This window comes from Solea senegalensis, linkage group LG15, assembly GCF_019176455.1.
Source record: "Solea senegalensis isolate Sse05_10M linkage group LG15, IFAPA_SoseM_1, whole genome shotgun sequence".
In the NCBI taxonomy this organism is placed as follows: Eukaryota; Metazoa; Chordata; class Actinopteri; order Pleuronectiformes; family Soleidae; genus Solea; species Solea senegalensis.
Genome location: NC_058035.1, coordinates 17,707,075 through 17,719,932, shown reverse-complemented (window position 1 = coordinate 17,719,932; position 12,858 = coordinate 17,707,075). Strand labels below are relative to the sequence as shown.

The 12,858-nt window shown below is 38.6% G+C and overlaps 1 protein-coding gene and 2 long non-coding RNA genes across 3 annotated transcripts in view; all 3 read left to right on the top strand.

The window, feature by feature from the left end:
* The window catches only part of bean1 (brain expressed, associated with NEDD4, 1), a 39,273-nt gene extending 33,325 nt beyond the window's left edge, over nt 1–5,948 (top strand). The window contains exon 5 of the mRNA XM_044046341.1: nt 2,113–5,948. Coding sequence (XP_043902276.1) covers nt 2,113–2,506 — 394 coding nt within the window. The 3' untranslated portion in view covers nt 2,507–5,948. The remainder of the gene's footprint in view (nt 1–2,112) is intronic.
* A 750-nt stretch (nt 5,949–6,698) lies between these two features.
* LOC122782165 lies at nt 6,699–8,722 on the top strand. The gene is made up of 5 exons (XR_006361890.1): nt 6,699–6,918; nt 7,371–7,467; nt 7,565–7,673; nt 7,798–7,875; nt 8,633–8,722. It is a non-coding gene; the product is annotated as an uncharacterized LOC122782165 (long non-coding RNA).
* A 2,691-nt stretch (nt 8,723–11,413) lies between these two features.
* LOC122782290 lies at nt 11,414–12,683 on the top strand. The gene is made up of 4 exons (XR_006361904.1): nt 11,414–11,495; nt 11,576–11,672; nt 11,783–11,866; nt 12,588–12,683. It is a non-coding gene; the product is annotated as an uncharacterized LOC122782290 (long non-coding RNA).
* Nucleotides 12,684–12,858: the final 175 nt, after the last annotated feature.

The window sequence follows — 12,858 nt, the reverse complement described above, 5'->3', positions numbered from 1 at the left end:
TTGGCATGGACAATGGGACATTGGCCAACTTACACACACTCAGACTATATACATACATGCAGTTCACCTATGTTTACCATAATTCTGGCTGGCTTGTTTGGCTTGAATGTGTATGCGTATGCGTGTGCGAGTGTGGGCCACAGATGGTTGAGGGAAACTCGGAGAACTCACCTACTGAGACTGTGAATGTAACACTTCCGACACACACAACTCTCACTAAACCTCTCTCTCTATCGCTGTCACGGATCAGCAGCTCACCTGTGGAGAATGGCTTCTGCTTCCTCTCAGGGAGATGCTGGGCAAGCTTTCACACTCACGCATGTACAGCTGTCCCCTGAAGGACTCCACATCGAGTTTCCATTCATTTGGACAAATCTTAAACAAAGCCCAGTTAATATCTAACTAACCTTAACTGAACCACAATTCAAATCTTAGCCCTAAACCTAAGCAGATCCTGTTCAGTCCAGTTCTGGTTGTGAGGACCACATATACATACAAGTACACACACACAAAATAGACATGGAAAATGACAGTTTTCACAGTTTGAATCTATATCTATCAAAATATGATGTTATAACTACCAGTTTAATGCTTGTTTAATGCCAGTAAAATGGTAAATGGTCTGTATTTATATAGCACGTCTCGTCTTGGTGATCACTCAAAGCTGCTTTACAAGGATACATTAGACTGGAGCCGGGAGTCGAACATACAACCTTCGAAATTGAAAGGCGACTCGCTCTACCACTGATCTATGTCAATTGTTTGCAAGACCAGTCGTTTCTCAGCACATACAGAAGAGTTCTACTTGAGTTCAGAGGCATATCAAAAAGTATCTTTCTTGTGGTCATTTTCAAAGGTAAACACCGTATCAGTTTCCTGTTTGAACAACAATAAGTCTGACATGCAGCAGATCAGTGACACACTGTATATACACAAACCCCCGCAAGATGCTGTGTAGAATATATAGAAAATGACCTACAAAGCCAACAGCATGTAGCATGCGCTTTGTTTAGCAGCTGCTCTCTAATGTGGTTTGTTTGCTGGAAGTAGTGATGACATGTGATATGAAAAAGGCATGAATGACTTCATCATACTTTAAAAATAAGGATGAGGAATACCTTTACAACTGTTATGCATCTGCCCCTGGTCTCTCTCTTCAGTTGTGCAAACCACAAATACCTCCTTTCACTTATCCGTAACCTCCACAAGAGATGGTTTTCAGCCAAGTAACATTCGTCTAATTGAATGTACTACAGTGGTAGAACATTTTAATTGGAAAACAATAATGTGGATGCTCTTGTGTATGAGAAACTGGCACCAGTGTCATCTACAGGTATAAGGATGCAGGGGAGGAGATGGGCTTTTAATTCCTGTGGGATACAGAGATTTGCATCTTGTTATGACACCTAATGCCACCTCCATTTTTCACCTCAACACTCCTCAATGATGTGAATGTTTCAGGTCAGATGTCCCAAAGCAAAAAGAAATCAATCAGTGGCTCCAATCTTTTTGTTAAATTATTCTGTTGGACAAAAAAAATTCCATTCCAAAAATGAACAAAAGAGTCTTAAATAAAGCAAACTAACATGGAGCAGAAACACAGAGAGCAGACCGGGAAGACATTAAAACCAGTGCAGCAAACAGACTGAAATGTGACGTGAGACAAATCAACCAAGACACTGGGGAGCACAGAGATTACATACACTAGGGAGGCCGGGATAATTAGACACAGGTGAAAGCCAGGTGAAACCCGTTAGGGCGGGGCTGACGTGAACACGGCTGTAGACAGGACAGGAAGCACAACTCGACAAGGTACACTCAAGGAAAAATTTCAAAATAAAACAGGAGACAAGGAACAGAACAAAAAAAACCAGAAAGCACAAAGAGTGCATGGATAAATTCAGCGCTCGTGACACTATTACTATTTTATAATTCCATTCTATGCTGTGTGTCACAACATGTGTGTCCAGGACATGAAAACAATATTGGCCTTTCACTTCTACATCATTAGATTCCTGTAAAATAAATAAATGCAGATGTTTCTCAGTGTTCTGCTCTACTTCAATTTGTGGTTCTCTATTATCAGCAGCCTCTTTGTTTTTGTTCCCACAGTTACGAGGAGTGCGTTGGCCCTGGTTTGACTCAGATCTACATACCGACAGATGACCCACCTCCTTACTCCCTATTTGACCCCTGCCAGAGGGGGCCAGAGCAGCAGGAGCAGCCTCACCACACCACAGAAGATCCTCCTTCCCCCTACTGTGGAGAGACCTCAGCCAGTGCTGGCTGGTTCTCCTCCTCCCACTACCCGCTGGGACTGCAGGAGCAGGAGAATCAACACATCACATCCATCTCCTTCTCCCTGGAGACTGCGCCACCCTATGAGTCAATGTTGGCAGAGCAGGTGCATCCCCTCCCTCTCATGCCATGTGACCTTTATAAACACCAGTCAGAGAGGGGGGAAGCAGGAGACTCCCAGCAACCAGGAGCGAGCCAGATCTCGTAGGACGGATCTGTTTTTCTTTCTTTTTTTTTCACCTGTACTGTTGGAAGTAAACAACACTTGCGACGTGGGGCACAAAGTGGCTGTTAGAAGCAGCTGTGACACCACACAATGGACACTAATGTGATGCTCACAGTTTCTAACACCTAACAAGGCTGGTCATGTACATCTCTGTGGACGTGACGTGCAGCCAGCGCAGAGAGCCTGAAATGAAGACTTCAACTTATGACAAGTTTTCCTCATCCTTTCCTCATCTTTTGGACAATGACTTCATCTTGTAATAACACCATTGTTTGTTTAATTAGTTTTCCCTCCCCATGTTTTCAGCTGGTCATTCGTTTGTTAGTTTTTTTTTAGGACAGAGAGTCGTGTGTCATGTTTGGCTGAATTCAAACTAACATGTATCATAGTGTAGGTGTGACAGAGAAATATTGAGTTAGAGTGTAGTTTAAAGTAAACACAAGCACACAGACTCCACCCCTCCCATTCATTTTGGTATGACCCACTGCCGTCGGTATATTTTTTACGATGTTTTAGAGGACAGTATACGCAGTATGGTGTTGTATAGAGTACAACCTCCTTAACTACCAGCATACCCCTGCTGATTACCAGTCTTTGTAGTGAGTAAACATTTAGAGACAGACGTGTCCTAGTTAGGAGAATAACTTTGTGATGAAATGATTGTGACCAAAATAATACAGTCGTGTTTCCTCTGTAGTGCTGTTGTCCAAATCTCTGTCAAGGGCTCTGCTTTTAATATCAGTGCTGTAACGAGACCCAGCAGCAAAATGTAGCTCGGAGCCCTCCTCTCCTCCACCTCTTGACAAGGTTGAGTTGATGCACCAGAAAAGTTACACACAAAACTGGTGACACTGAAGATTCTGTTTTGTGTGTCAGTTTCACTCTTGTGGGAGAATAACCCAGACATTTAGCAGTAGCTGTGCAAACGTCTTCATTTACCTGCAAAAGCAACAGCAGGTTTGTGTTGATTGCGTGTTTTCATCAGATGCAGAGAAATGTGAACAGCACATGGAAAAATGTCTTAAGTGATTGATTGTTTTGGCAAAATGAACCAAAAGTTGTCCAACTAACACCCACAAACAGAGACCTTTTTCTTGACCAATGATTTGTAAAAACTGCAGTTGATTTATTTTTGATTGACTTTAATTAATTGGCAAAGAAGTTCAAGTGTAAACAAAACATATTGTGGCCAAAAAGTTGTTTAAGTGTATATTCAAATGCAACTACTCTGCATTTTAATGGGTAAATAAATAAAAACAGATTAAGAAAATGTGCAAAACAGTGATGTGTAAACTTAGGTGTTGGAACAAATTGAGAGTGTTTGTCCTGGACTCTTGCCTCATTGCTTCTTGTCCTGAACTGTAACCACTTACTTTTCTTGACTTTTCCCAAGACCTTTTACATAAACTCAACTTAAGCGTGACTACACAGACTTGATGTTATGTCTGAAACAGTGGAGAAGGATATAATCCGGGCAGCATGTGTGCAATTGAATATAATCAACAGTTCAGTGCAGCAGGTGCCAACGTGTTCACCAGAGTCTGTGCTGCATCACCTCAAACCTTTGTATTTCACACTGTTTAACAACAGGCAGCACAAACACTGAAAATCGTGTGTTATCCTGGAGACACTTCAACCTGTAGACAAGACATCACCAGTTACCACTAGTTATTAAGGCAGGAAGTCACATGAGGTAACCTTTAATAACCCTAACCATCATTTTAGAATAACTTGTCCATGTTGGTTTGTGACTTTTGGTCCTTTATTTAGAAACTGGTCTTCTTGTGACATTGTTTTTAATGTTAAGAAACAATTTAGTGCCTAATAGCCCTCAGACTGTTAGCTTGAATTGTAGCCATAATGTGTCAATGCAATTAGCACAGTGCTTTGTGCTGTATATGTAAGACGATCTTCCCACTATTTGAATACTGAAGAAGACAAGGTTTTGATGACAGAGTTTATCAATGAGAATAAAAAAAAAAAAACACATCTTGACCATGCCACACAATCATTGCAGCAATCAGCTTACTTTTGTCATCGAGCTCAGTTTGGCAGCTACAGTTGAGTTTCCCATACAATCCACAACCTTTAGTTGTTGTTCCAGTTTTGATAACCATTCAAGAGTCAGCTTCACTATAAGTGTAATCAACCATCGTGGTGGGATCATTCTTTTTCCTCCTCATATCTTTCATTGTTCCTCTTTCCTTTTTTTCCCCTCGCAGGATTCAAGGAATCTTCAAATTTGGTAGAGTCATGTCGTTATCACTCGTCACTTCTGTCGCCGTGGATGAGCTTTAAACAGATACGGATGATAGATTTTGTCTATAACATACGTAAATCAATCATCGGTAGATGTGTGTAATGTTTAATTGGCCTGATCAAACTAATGTCATGTGTAAATGTAATAATTATGCTGATGCACTCATTTAATATAACATTACTGACGAAAATCATTGGAGAAAAAAAAAACATAGAAAAAAGAGTGCAGTCACCAGCATTAGCTTCCTGCATCAGCTGATTTCTTAAATGAACAGAATAAACATATACTCATTTAAATAGAGTATAATGTTTTTATATTACTTTGTAACGTGACTTCTTTATTAAAGTAGGTTTCAATAAAGTCGGTTACTTGGTGTACAACTAGTATTTATATTTATATTTCAGATAAATCCTATTGTTCATAATTTAGTTTTTTCTGCTGTATTACAATCTGTGTAGCAACAAGAAAAATGCTATATGTTTGGTTTAAAAAGATGCTGTGACATAAATATTAACTTTTGTAATTATGTCATAATTACAAAAACTCAGTATTTACCAGTGTTATGTTATATTTGTAACATTGTTGAACATTGACTTGACATTGGTTTACACACACAAACCCCCCCTTGCACTCTCTCACTATGGCCCACCAGGGGGCGCTGCTGCAAAACTACATAATGACATTCATCTGTACCACTCTTTTTTTTTTTGTAATAAGACACATGCACAAGAAGCAAATTAACAAGTTTGATCCTGGATATCAGTGAGCTGCTGTATGTGTGTGTGTGTGTATATGGTAAGGGGGAATTTTAAGGCTAAAGCCTATTAGATAAGAGGAAAAGGTAAAGATCAAATTTGTCCGTATCTGAGAATTAGCGTAGAATTTCCAGATCAGCATAATGGACATTGTGTTGTCAGCTGGGTTAGCGGCCGTGTTGTTTGTGCGTTTGCTGTTAGTAGATTGTGTAAGTGTCAATCATGTGTAAATCACCTCCCATGTTTTTCCTCCTTGCTCCTTTGTCACAACGTCTTTCAAGACATCAGACGTCATGTATAAATAAGGACCAGTGGTTAATGATGTCTCTTAATGTTCTGTATTAGAGGTTTTGTTAACATTTTTTTTCTTCTGTAGAGAAGAGTGAATAAACCAGAACTCTTATAGCAACCTGAGTGGATGATGATGGAGGCAAACGCACACACACACACACACACACACACACACATAAAGACCCACGTCACACCCTTGAAATGCCCTTGCCTTGATGCAAGAGTGGCAAAATCTGCAACTGACCAAATAAAATAAACCCAGATAAATACGTTAGAATAAAATTAACATCTCGATAGCAACATTGGGGATTGCTTGATTTATGTAAAAATAAATATGATTTACTTTCACACAAGAACAAACAGCATAAACAGGCCAAACTGGAAACTTGCAAACTGGAGGAAACTTTGAATGAGGTTTGATGAGAAATAACAAGATATCATTGAAAATAAAGATAAAACCCTTAAATGTGTTAAGAGTTCCTCTTATTCACACATTTCAAACACTTTCAAATACTTTTGTGACAGTTAATAATGATCAGATTATAAAAGTAAAGCTTTGGTAACAATCGGTAACTATCATTCTAAAGGTTAAGGTCAAAATATAGGACAGAAGTAAAAGATTGGTGCCAAACAAAGACAAAGTAATAGATAGTACTAGGCCGATCAGATGTCTTTAAGAAAAAGGGTTAACAAAAGAATGCAACCAGCTGATCAAAAACAGAGATGAGACTAAACCACAGGTGTGGCACCAAAAAAACTATCTAACTATGTCAATATTCACTTGTCACAGACTCAGATAGTTCTGCTTCTTCTTCATCTTCTACTTTAATGGTGGTTAGCAACCACCCTGAGCGTGGATCAGAGATTTAAATCATTCCATTTGCCTAATATAATAAAAGAAAATGTGCTTTTGATTCCTGGAGAAATTCATAGGAGTTTTGATTATCTAAGCTTGCGCCCTCAGCTGTGTTCCAGTTACAGACCCAAGACAAAGAGATTGCCAGGTGTTTTTCATTTAACAAGGGTGGAGATCGGCTGCTGGTGTTCAGGAACCAGGGAGACCTCTTACGGAGATTTGTGATTATCAGGTGAGATGACCTCTGATGGAACCTCTGGCGTCAGTGATGAGTTACGATGAAAGATTTCTATTAAAGACAACTCAGACAACTCTGGCGACCAGCGTGTTAGATCTGATACATATAGTTAGTTATAGTTATAGATAATAAGTAAGCATTGAGACAGAGTATGGTTTGTGTCTTATTGTAAGTTATGGCTGCTTATATTGAACCAGGTCTGGTTATAAGAATGTGTGTGGAGTTAAAGGAAGTTAAGGAGAGAGAGAAAAAACAACAAAGAAAACCTGTGTCACTGAACTTTAACTACAAAAACAACCACAGGGACAAAGGTTTCTGGCTGCTATCAGTCAGTCAATCACTTCTGTCAATCCTCAAGTACAAGAAATGAATACTTGTTACACTTCAGCCAGAGGTTTATTTTTAGCTTTTACTTTGCTTCAAACTGAACTGGGTGGTTTGTCCAGATGCTTTTCAACAAACAGACATAAGAGACTGTCAGTCTGGTATTTTGAAGTCATAACCAGCTGAATCACACAACTGTTGCTGTGTTTAAGAGCAGAGGTGAGTTATGGTTTTAAATTTCTCACTGCAGACTTTTATAAGAAACATTCGTTTGATCGCAGAACATAAGACAGCATTACTGTATACTCTCTGGTAGAAAATGAAAGCCGAGACTGTGATCCTGCTCTTTGCTCTTGTGGTCTTGGTCAAAGCAACGTCCGCTGATCCGTCCAATGATGATGAAGATGAAGACGATGGCAACCTAGGTATGTCCTGTGTGTACAGGTGAAAACTCGCATACATGGAGCGATTGCTTTACATTGACAAGTAGCATTCATCTAAATCTTCATGTGTTTTTTTGCTGACCACACCTGTGCTCCCACCTTGCAGTAATTGAAGAGGACGAGGCCTTGAAAACAATATTTGATGCTGATGCTGAAGCCTTACAGGCAAATACAGATTCACCAGGTTAGGCTTTTCCCCCCACTTCTCTTTGTGTTTATGCTCCAAATCAAAGTTTCAGGATTTGAGGAGACTAATTACAGAGCAATGTGGTTCTGACCTCATAGTCAAGTGGAAATCACTCAACATTTCAAGCGACAATCAATTTTTATTTAATTATAAAAGTAAAAGACCATCAAACTGCATTGCTTAGAGGAGTTTCAGCCTGTTAAATTGCAGAAACCTGCCTCTTTCTCGTGCTTATGTGCCGACTCCCACATGAAGCACTCCCTCAGGAACTTAAACGGACTTTCATGTGTTCTTTTTGACCCCAAATGTCAAGCTGTGGGCGCAGCCACTCATATACATGTGTTTCCATTGATGTGACTCAGATTGGAATGAATTAGAAACTATTTGAGTAATGTGACTGGTCATCTGTACGTATACCTAAGTGTTCTTCATTCCTTGTAGTTACACATGTTAACCACTGATGGTTTATGTTTATGTGTAAATATAAGAGCAGCTAAAATGCACACATTAGTCTGCCTATATACACTGAAATCATTTATTCAAAAGGATTTTAAAAGATAAAAAAAAATGATCAGTGCTGAATTGCAAACATGTTCCATTTTCTTTACACATCATTTTTTTAAAAAAAAGATGCCATTCAGATATAGCACATGCTATATGACATTCTCAGTAGAGTATTTATTATTGTATTATGTATTACCGTGTTGTAATTACCTGTCAAGATGGGTTCACCACATGTTCATTTCTTTGACAGGAGAAGACAACAAGCCAGAATAAAGAAACCCTTTCTCCAAGCCGTTTGAGCCAAAATATGCTAAATAAATAAAGACAATGAAGGAATGCATGGATGTGTGTTACTGTGCTTTTGTTGGGCGTAAGATATTTTGGAACACTTTAAAATAATGCAGTAAAAATGAAAATTGTTTCTGTTGATTCACTACAACATTTATCAGACAAAATGTATTGTCATTGACAATTTATAACATTGATAACCTGCAACTTTAGTTTAACACTGTGTTACCTTTGCTTTTAATTATAATTATAGAACTATTTGAGAATTGTTGCGTGTTTGCAAATGGAATATTTGTCCATTCCTGTTATGAACAAGACTTGAGCTGCTCAACAGTCCATGATCACCGCTGGATGATTCTCCTCTTCATGAGGTATCTCTTATTTCCCACCTTAAATATCCATATCCCTGGAGAAAGGTGTCATTTGATGGGAGCAAAATTCCCATCATGAACACCTATGAGACCTAAAAAGCAAAACATACATATAAAAACATACAATAAAAAAACGGTAAAACCAATATCTCATACTGGGTCGAAAGCCAAAGAGTAAAAATGAGTTTTAAGACTGTTCTACAATCTCAATGCAGCAACAGCAAACGCTCTGTCCCCTTTGATCAGCTGACCTCAGGGGCCGGGCGTCCCTCATGCAGTGGACACTGAATAAGCATCACTCGTATTAGTTTTTTTTGCATCTTTCATTGATGCTCAATCTGATGTCCATTTCCGCAAAACAAACTACAACTTGGACTTGTCTCGCCACACAGAACACATGTCCATCATCCTTCAGTCCACCTCAGGTGAGTTTGTTAGTGGCTGAGGGATCGGTGTTCAGCAGCCGTTTCCACCCCAAGATTCCCCCAGAGTCCTTGAATATATAGCATCATGATATAATCGTGAGACATTCTTACATTCTTCCATCCTTGCCTGCAGAGAATAAGCCTTTGGTGATGCTCCTTTTATGTTGAAACTCAATACCTGGTACCACTTAACCTGCTAATTGCAGAACAGCATCACTTACATGAACGACTTCAGTTTGCATGTGTAGCAAGTGTCACATTCTTTATGTACAATATGCAGTGTTGTGGTGTGACAGAAAGTACAAATACATTGTCACATTACAACATTAAAGTACAACATACATATCTGTACTTTATTTTGTTATTTATATTTCTAGCAACGTTTACTTTTCACTCCACTATATTTCCTTTAACTATCTTCATTACTTGCTTCCACACAATAAAATCAGAAGAAGAAGAGTTGGTATTATAGTTCACATTCACATGCTTCAACATGGGGTTAAGTGTCTTGCTTAAGGACACACATAGACAAGCAGAGCCAGGTATATGATGGATGGAAGCCACAGATAAAGAACAGTGCTATGTACTGTATATGACTGACAAATAAGACATACTGTAAGTGCAATTACCAGCAAAAGCATCACAGTGTTTTTACTATTGTCACGAGTGGCAGCTATGTTGAAATCCTCTGTCAGGTTATGTGAGGTTGCTCCGATTTTCCAAGTTGGAAATCTAAATTCAGGGTGTGTTCCACTTGGAGGAATGCTCCTTCAACTCAACTCTGACTTTTGGCTACAAATGTAATGCACCAAGTACAGGAACGCCAAGCGCTCACACTTTTCCTGGGTGATAGCATCCGGTCATCGGTCCTGGCTGCAGTGATGATGCCAAACAAACAAAGGCTGGTATGTTTCAGACTCCCAGTGCTTGGTCTGCAGTTCACTCCTGGCTCTAACTAATTGAAGTCTTCAGTGCTCCTGTGCACCTGTCACATATCAGGTAATCTCTGCTTTGGGGATGAGTCTGTGAGGAATTCACAAGCTATGGCGAAAAAGCAAATCAAACAAAAAAACACTACACTACATGCAAATAATACTCACACAATTAAAGCAGGTCGACACTTAAAATCACACTAAAGACATGCAGTAAACCATACAAACTACACACAGCTTAAAATCCAAGTTTTCTTGTTAACTTTGAGCAAAACAGAATGGAAGTGAATGATTGTAAGGAGTAAACTGGGCTTTTAAAGATGACCAGAGCAAATTCCAAGAGAAAGGAATAGGAAAAGCAAAAGCACATGTGTTACATTAACAACAACCTTTTCTGATCACTAAATGTATGTAGGTTCTAGCACATGCCAGTCTAAGGGGCATTGAGAAAGCTTAGCTAAATGAGCAGAAAAAATAACCATTAAGCAAATCAGAGGTCAAAGTAATAATTTGGAGTAAAGTGATAGAAGAATGGCAAAGTAAACAGAACGCTAAAAGGAGGAGGATAAACAACATGGTTAATGTACAAATAAGAAATATAGGGAGGACAAGAAAATAATAAGTCACTTGCAACACAATAAGGTAAGGACCTTTCAATGGCTCTTGGAGCTAGGAGGAGGATATTTCTTTTAGTTTTTAAAGGCACATTGGTTTGAGAGACAGAATTTAAAACACAACGAGATAAACGTGTCTTTGACGTTTGACTACAAAAAGTAGTCTGTTCATCAATTTAAAGCGGAGCGTCAACTCATTGTACTGTGAACACAATGACAAATGTCAAAGTGACGTCTGTGTCTCAGTCAGTTCATGCATTCAGTTAATCCACATACCATGCGAGAGTAATAATAGATGTGTTCTATTTCAAATGAGTAAAAAGAGGGGGTTTATTTTTAGAATACACTTTGTTTCAAAACGGAACGGGATGCTTTGTCAAGTTGCTTTATAGACACGGACATAAACAGCCTGGCGCCATAACCCAGTCCCATCACTGTTACAGACCCACCTCCGCACAACTGCTGCTGTGTTTAATAGCAGAGGTGAGTTATAATTAGACATTTTCCTACTAAAAATTGTCAAAGGAACATTATTTTTTCCTCATAAAACTACTGTCTCGCAGAGGATGAAAGATACGATCGTGATCCTGCTCTTTGCTCTTCTGGTCTCGCTCGAAACAACGTCTACGGCTGCGTCTGGTGATGATGAAAATGATGAAGGTATGTCCTACTGATAGACCTCACATAACTTCACTCTCATATTGACAAAGTAGCCTCAAATGCATCTTCATGGGTTTGTCACTGACCACACGTGCGCTCTTACCTTGCAGTCATACCAGATTATGTGGCCATGAAAACAATCTTCAAGGATATTTTTGAAACCATACAACCAGATACATCAGAAGGTTCCTCAGGTCAGACGTTTCCCCATTTGTCTTTCTGTCACTACTGCACCATGAGCTACTTTAATGATGTGATTTCCACCTTAATGGTTATTTTTACTGTGATTTACTGTTTTTATTTTCCGAGCATTATGTAACACAAGTGGTTCTGACGTTAACACACAGTGGAAAACACTCAAGTACTGAGACAATCAGAATTAATATCCCTCAATGTGTAGATTTCAATTTGAAGTGGTCTCTGTGATTTCAAAAAAAAAAAAGAAGTGCAAATAAAACTGCAAAAAAGTGCTTTTTGGAAATGTAATGCAAAAAAGTTTCTGAATAGAAGGTTTTTGACTGCACTGGGTTTCAATTAGATCACATATAAAAAATAAATATGAAATATATACAATGGCAGGTATAGCCTGTCGCAGGGCAAAAACATAGACAGACAACTCTCTCATTCACACCTACTGGCAATTTTTAAGTATTCAGGAATGACAATCCGCATGTGGAGGATAAAAATGGAAAAATTAAAATGGAATTTGTTATTCAAGATGATAATTAATAGTCTTATTAATCCTGCCTTTTGTGAAAATACACCATTCAGCTACAGCACATGCTGCCTGGAACCAGAATGTCATATTCTCAGAACGGCATTGATTATTGATTCAGAGCTCAGGGTTTTTAAATGAGCATGTTCTGTCAACTGTCAATATTATTTATTTATTAACTGTCAATATTTCTCTTGCAGGAGAGGACATCAAACAACAAACAACAAAATAAAGACAATGTATTTTGAGCCAAAGTACGCATAAATAAATAAAGACAATAAAGAAATGTTTATCTCTCTGTTGATGTGGTTTTATTGTTGCGCCTGCTTCATTAAAGACAATACAAAATATTAACAAAGGGGTAATTTGATTATTATTATTACTTTTGGTTTGTAGTTTATTCTTAATTTATTGCATATGTCAATTTAATAGTTGAGTTAGAATGTTTTGTAATTGTCTCATGCTTATACA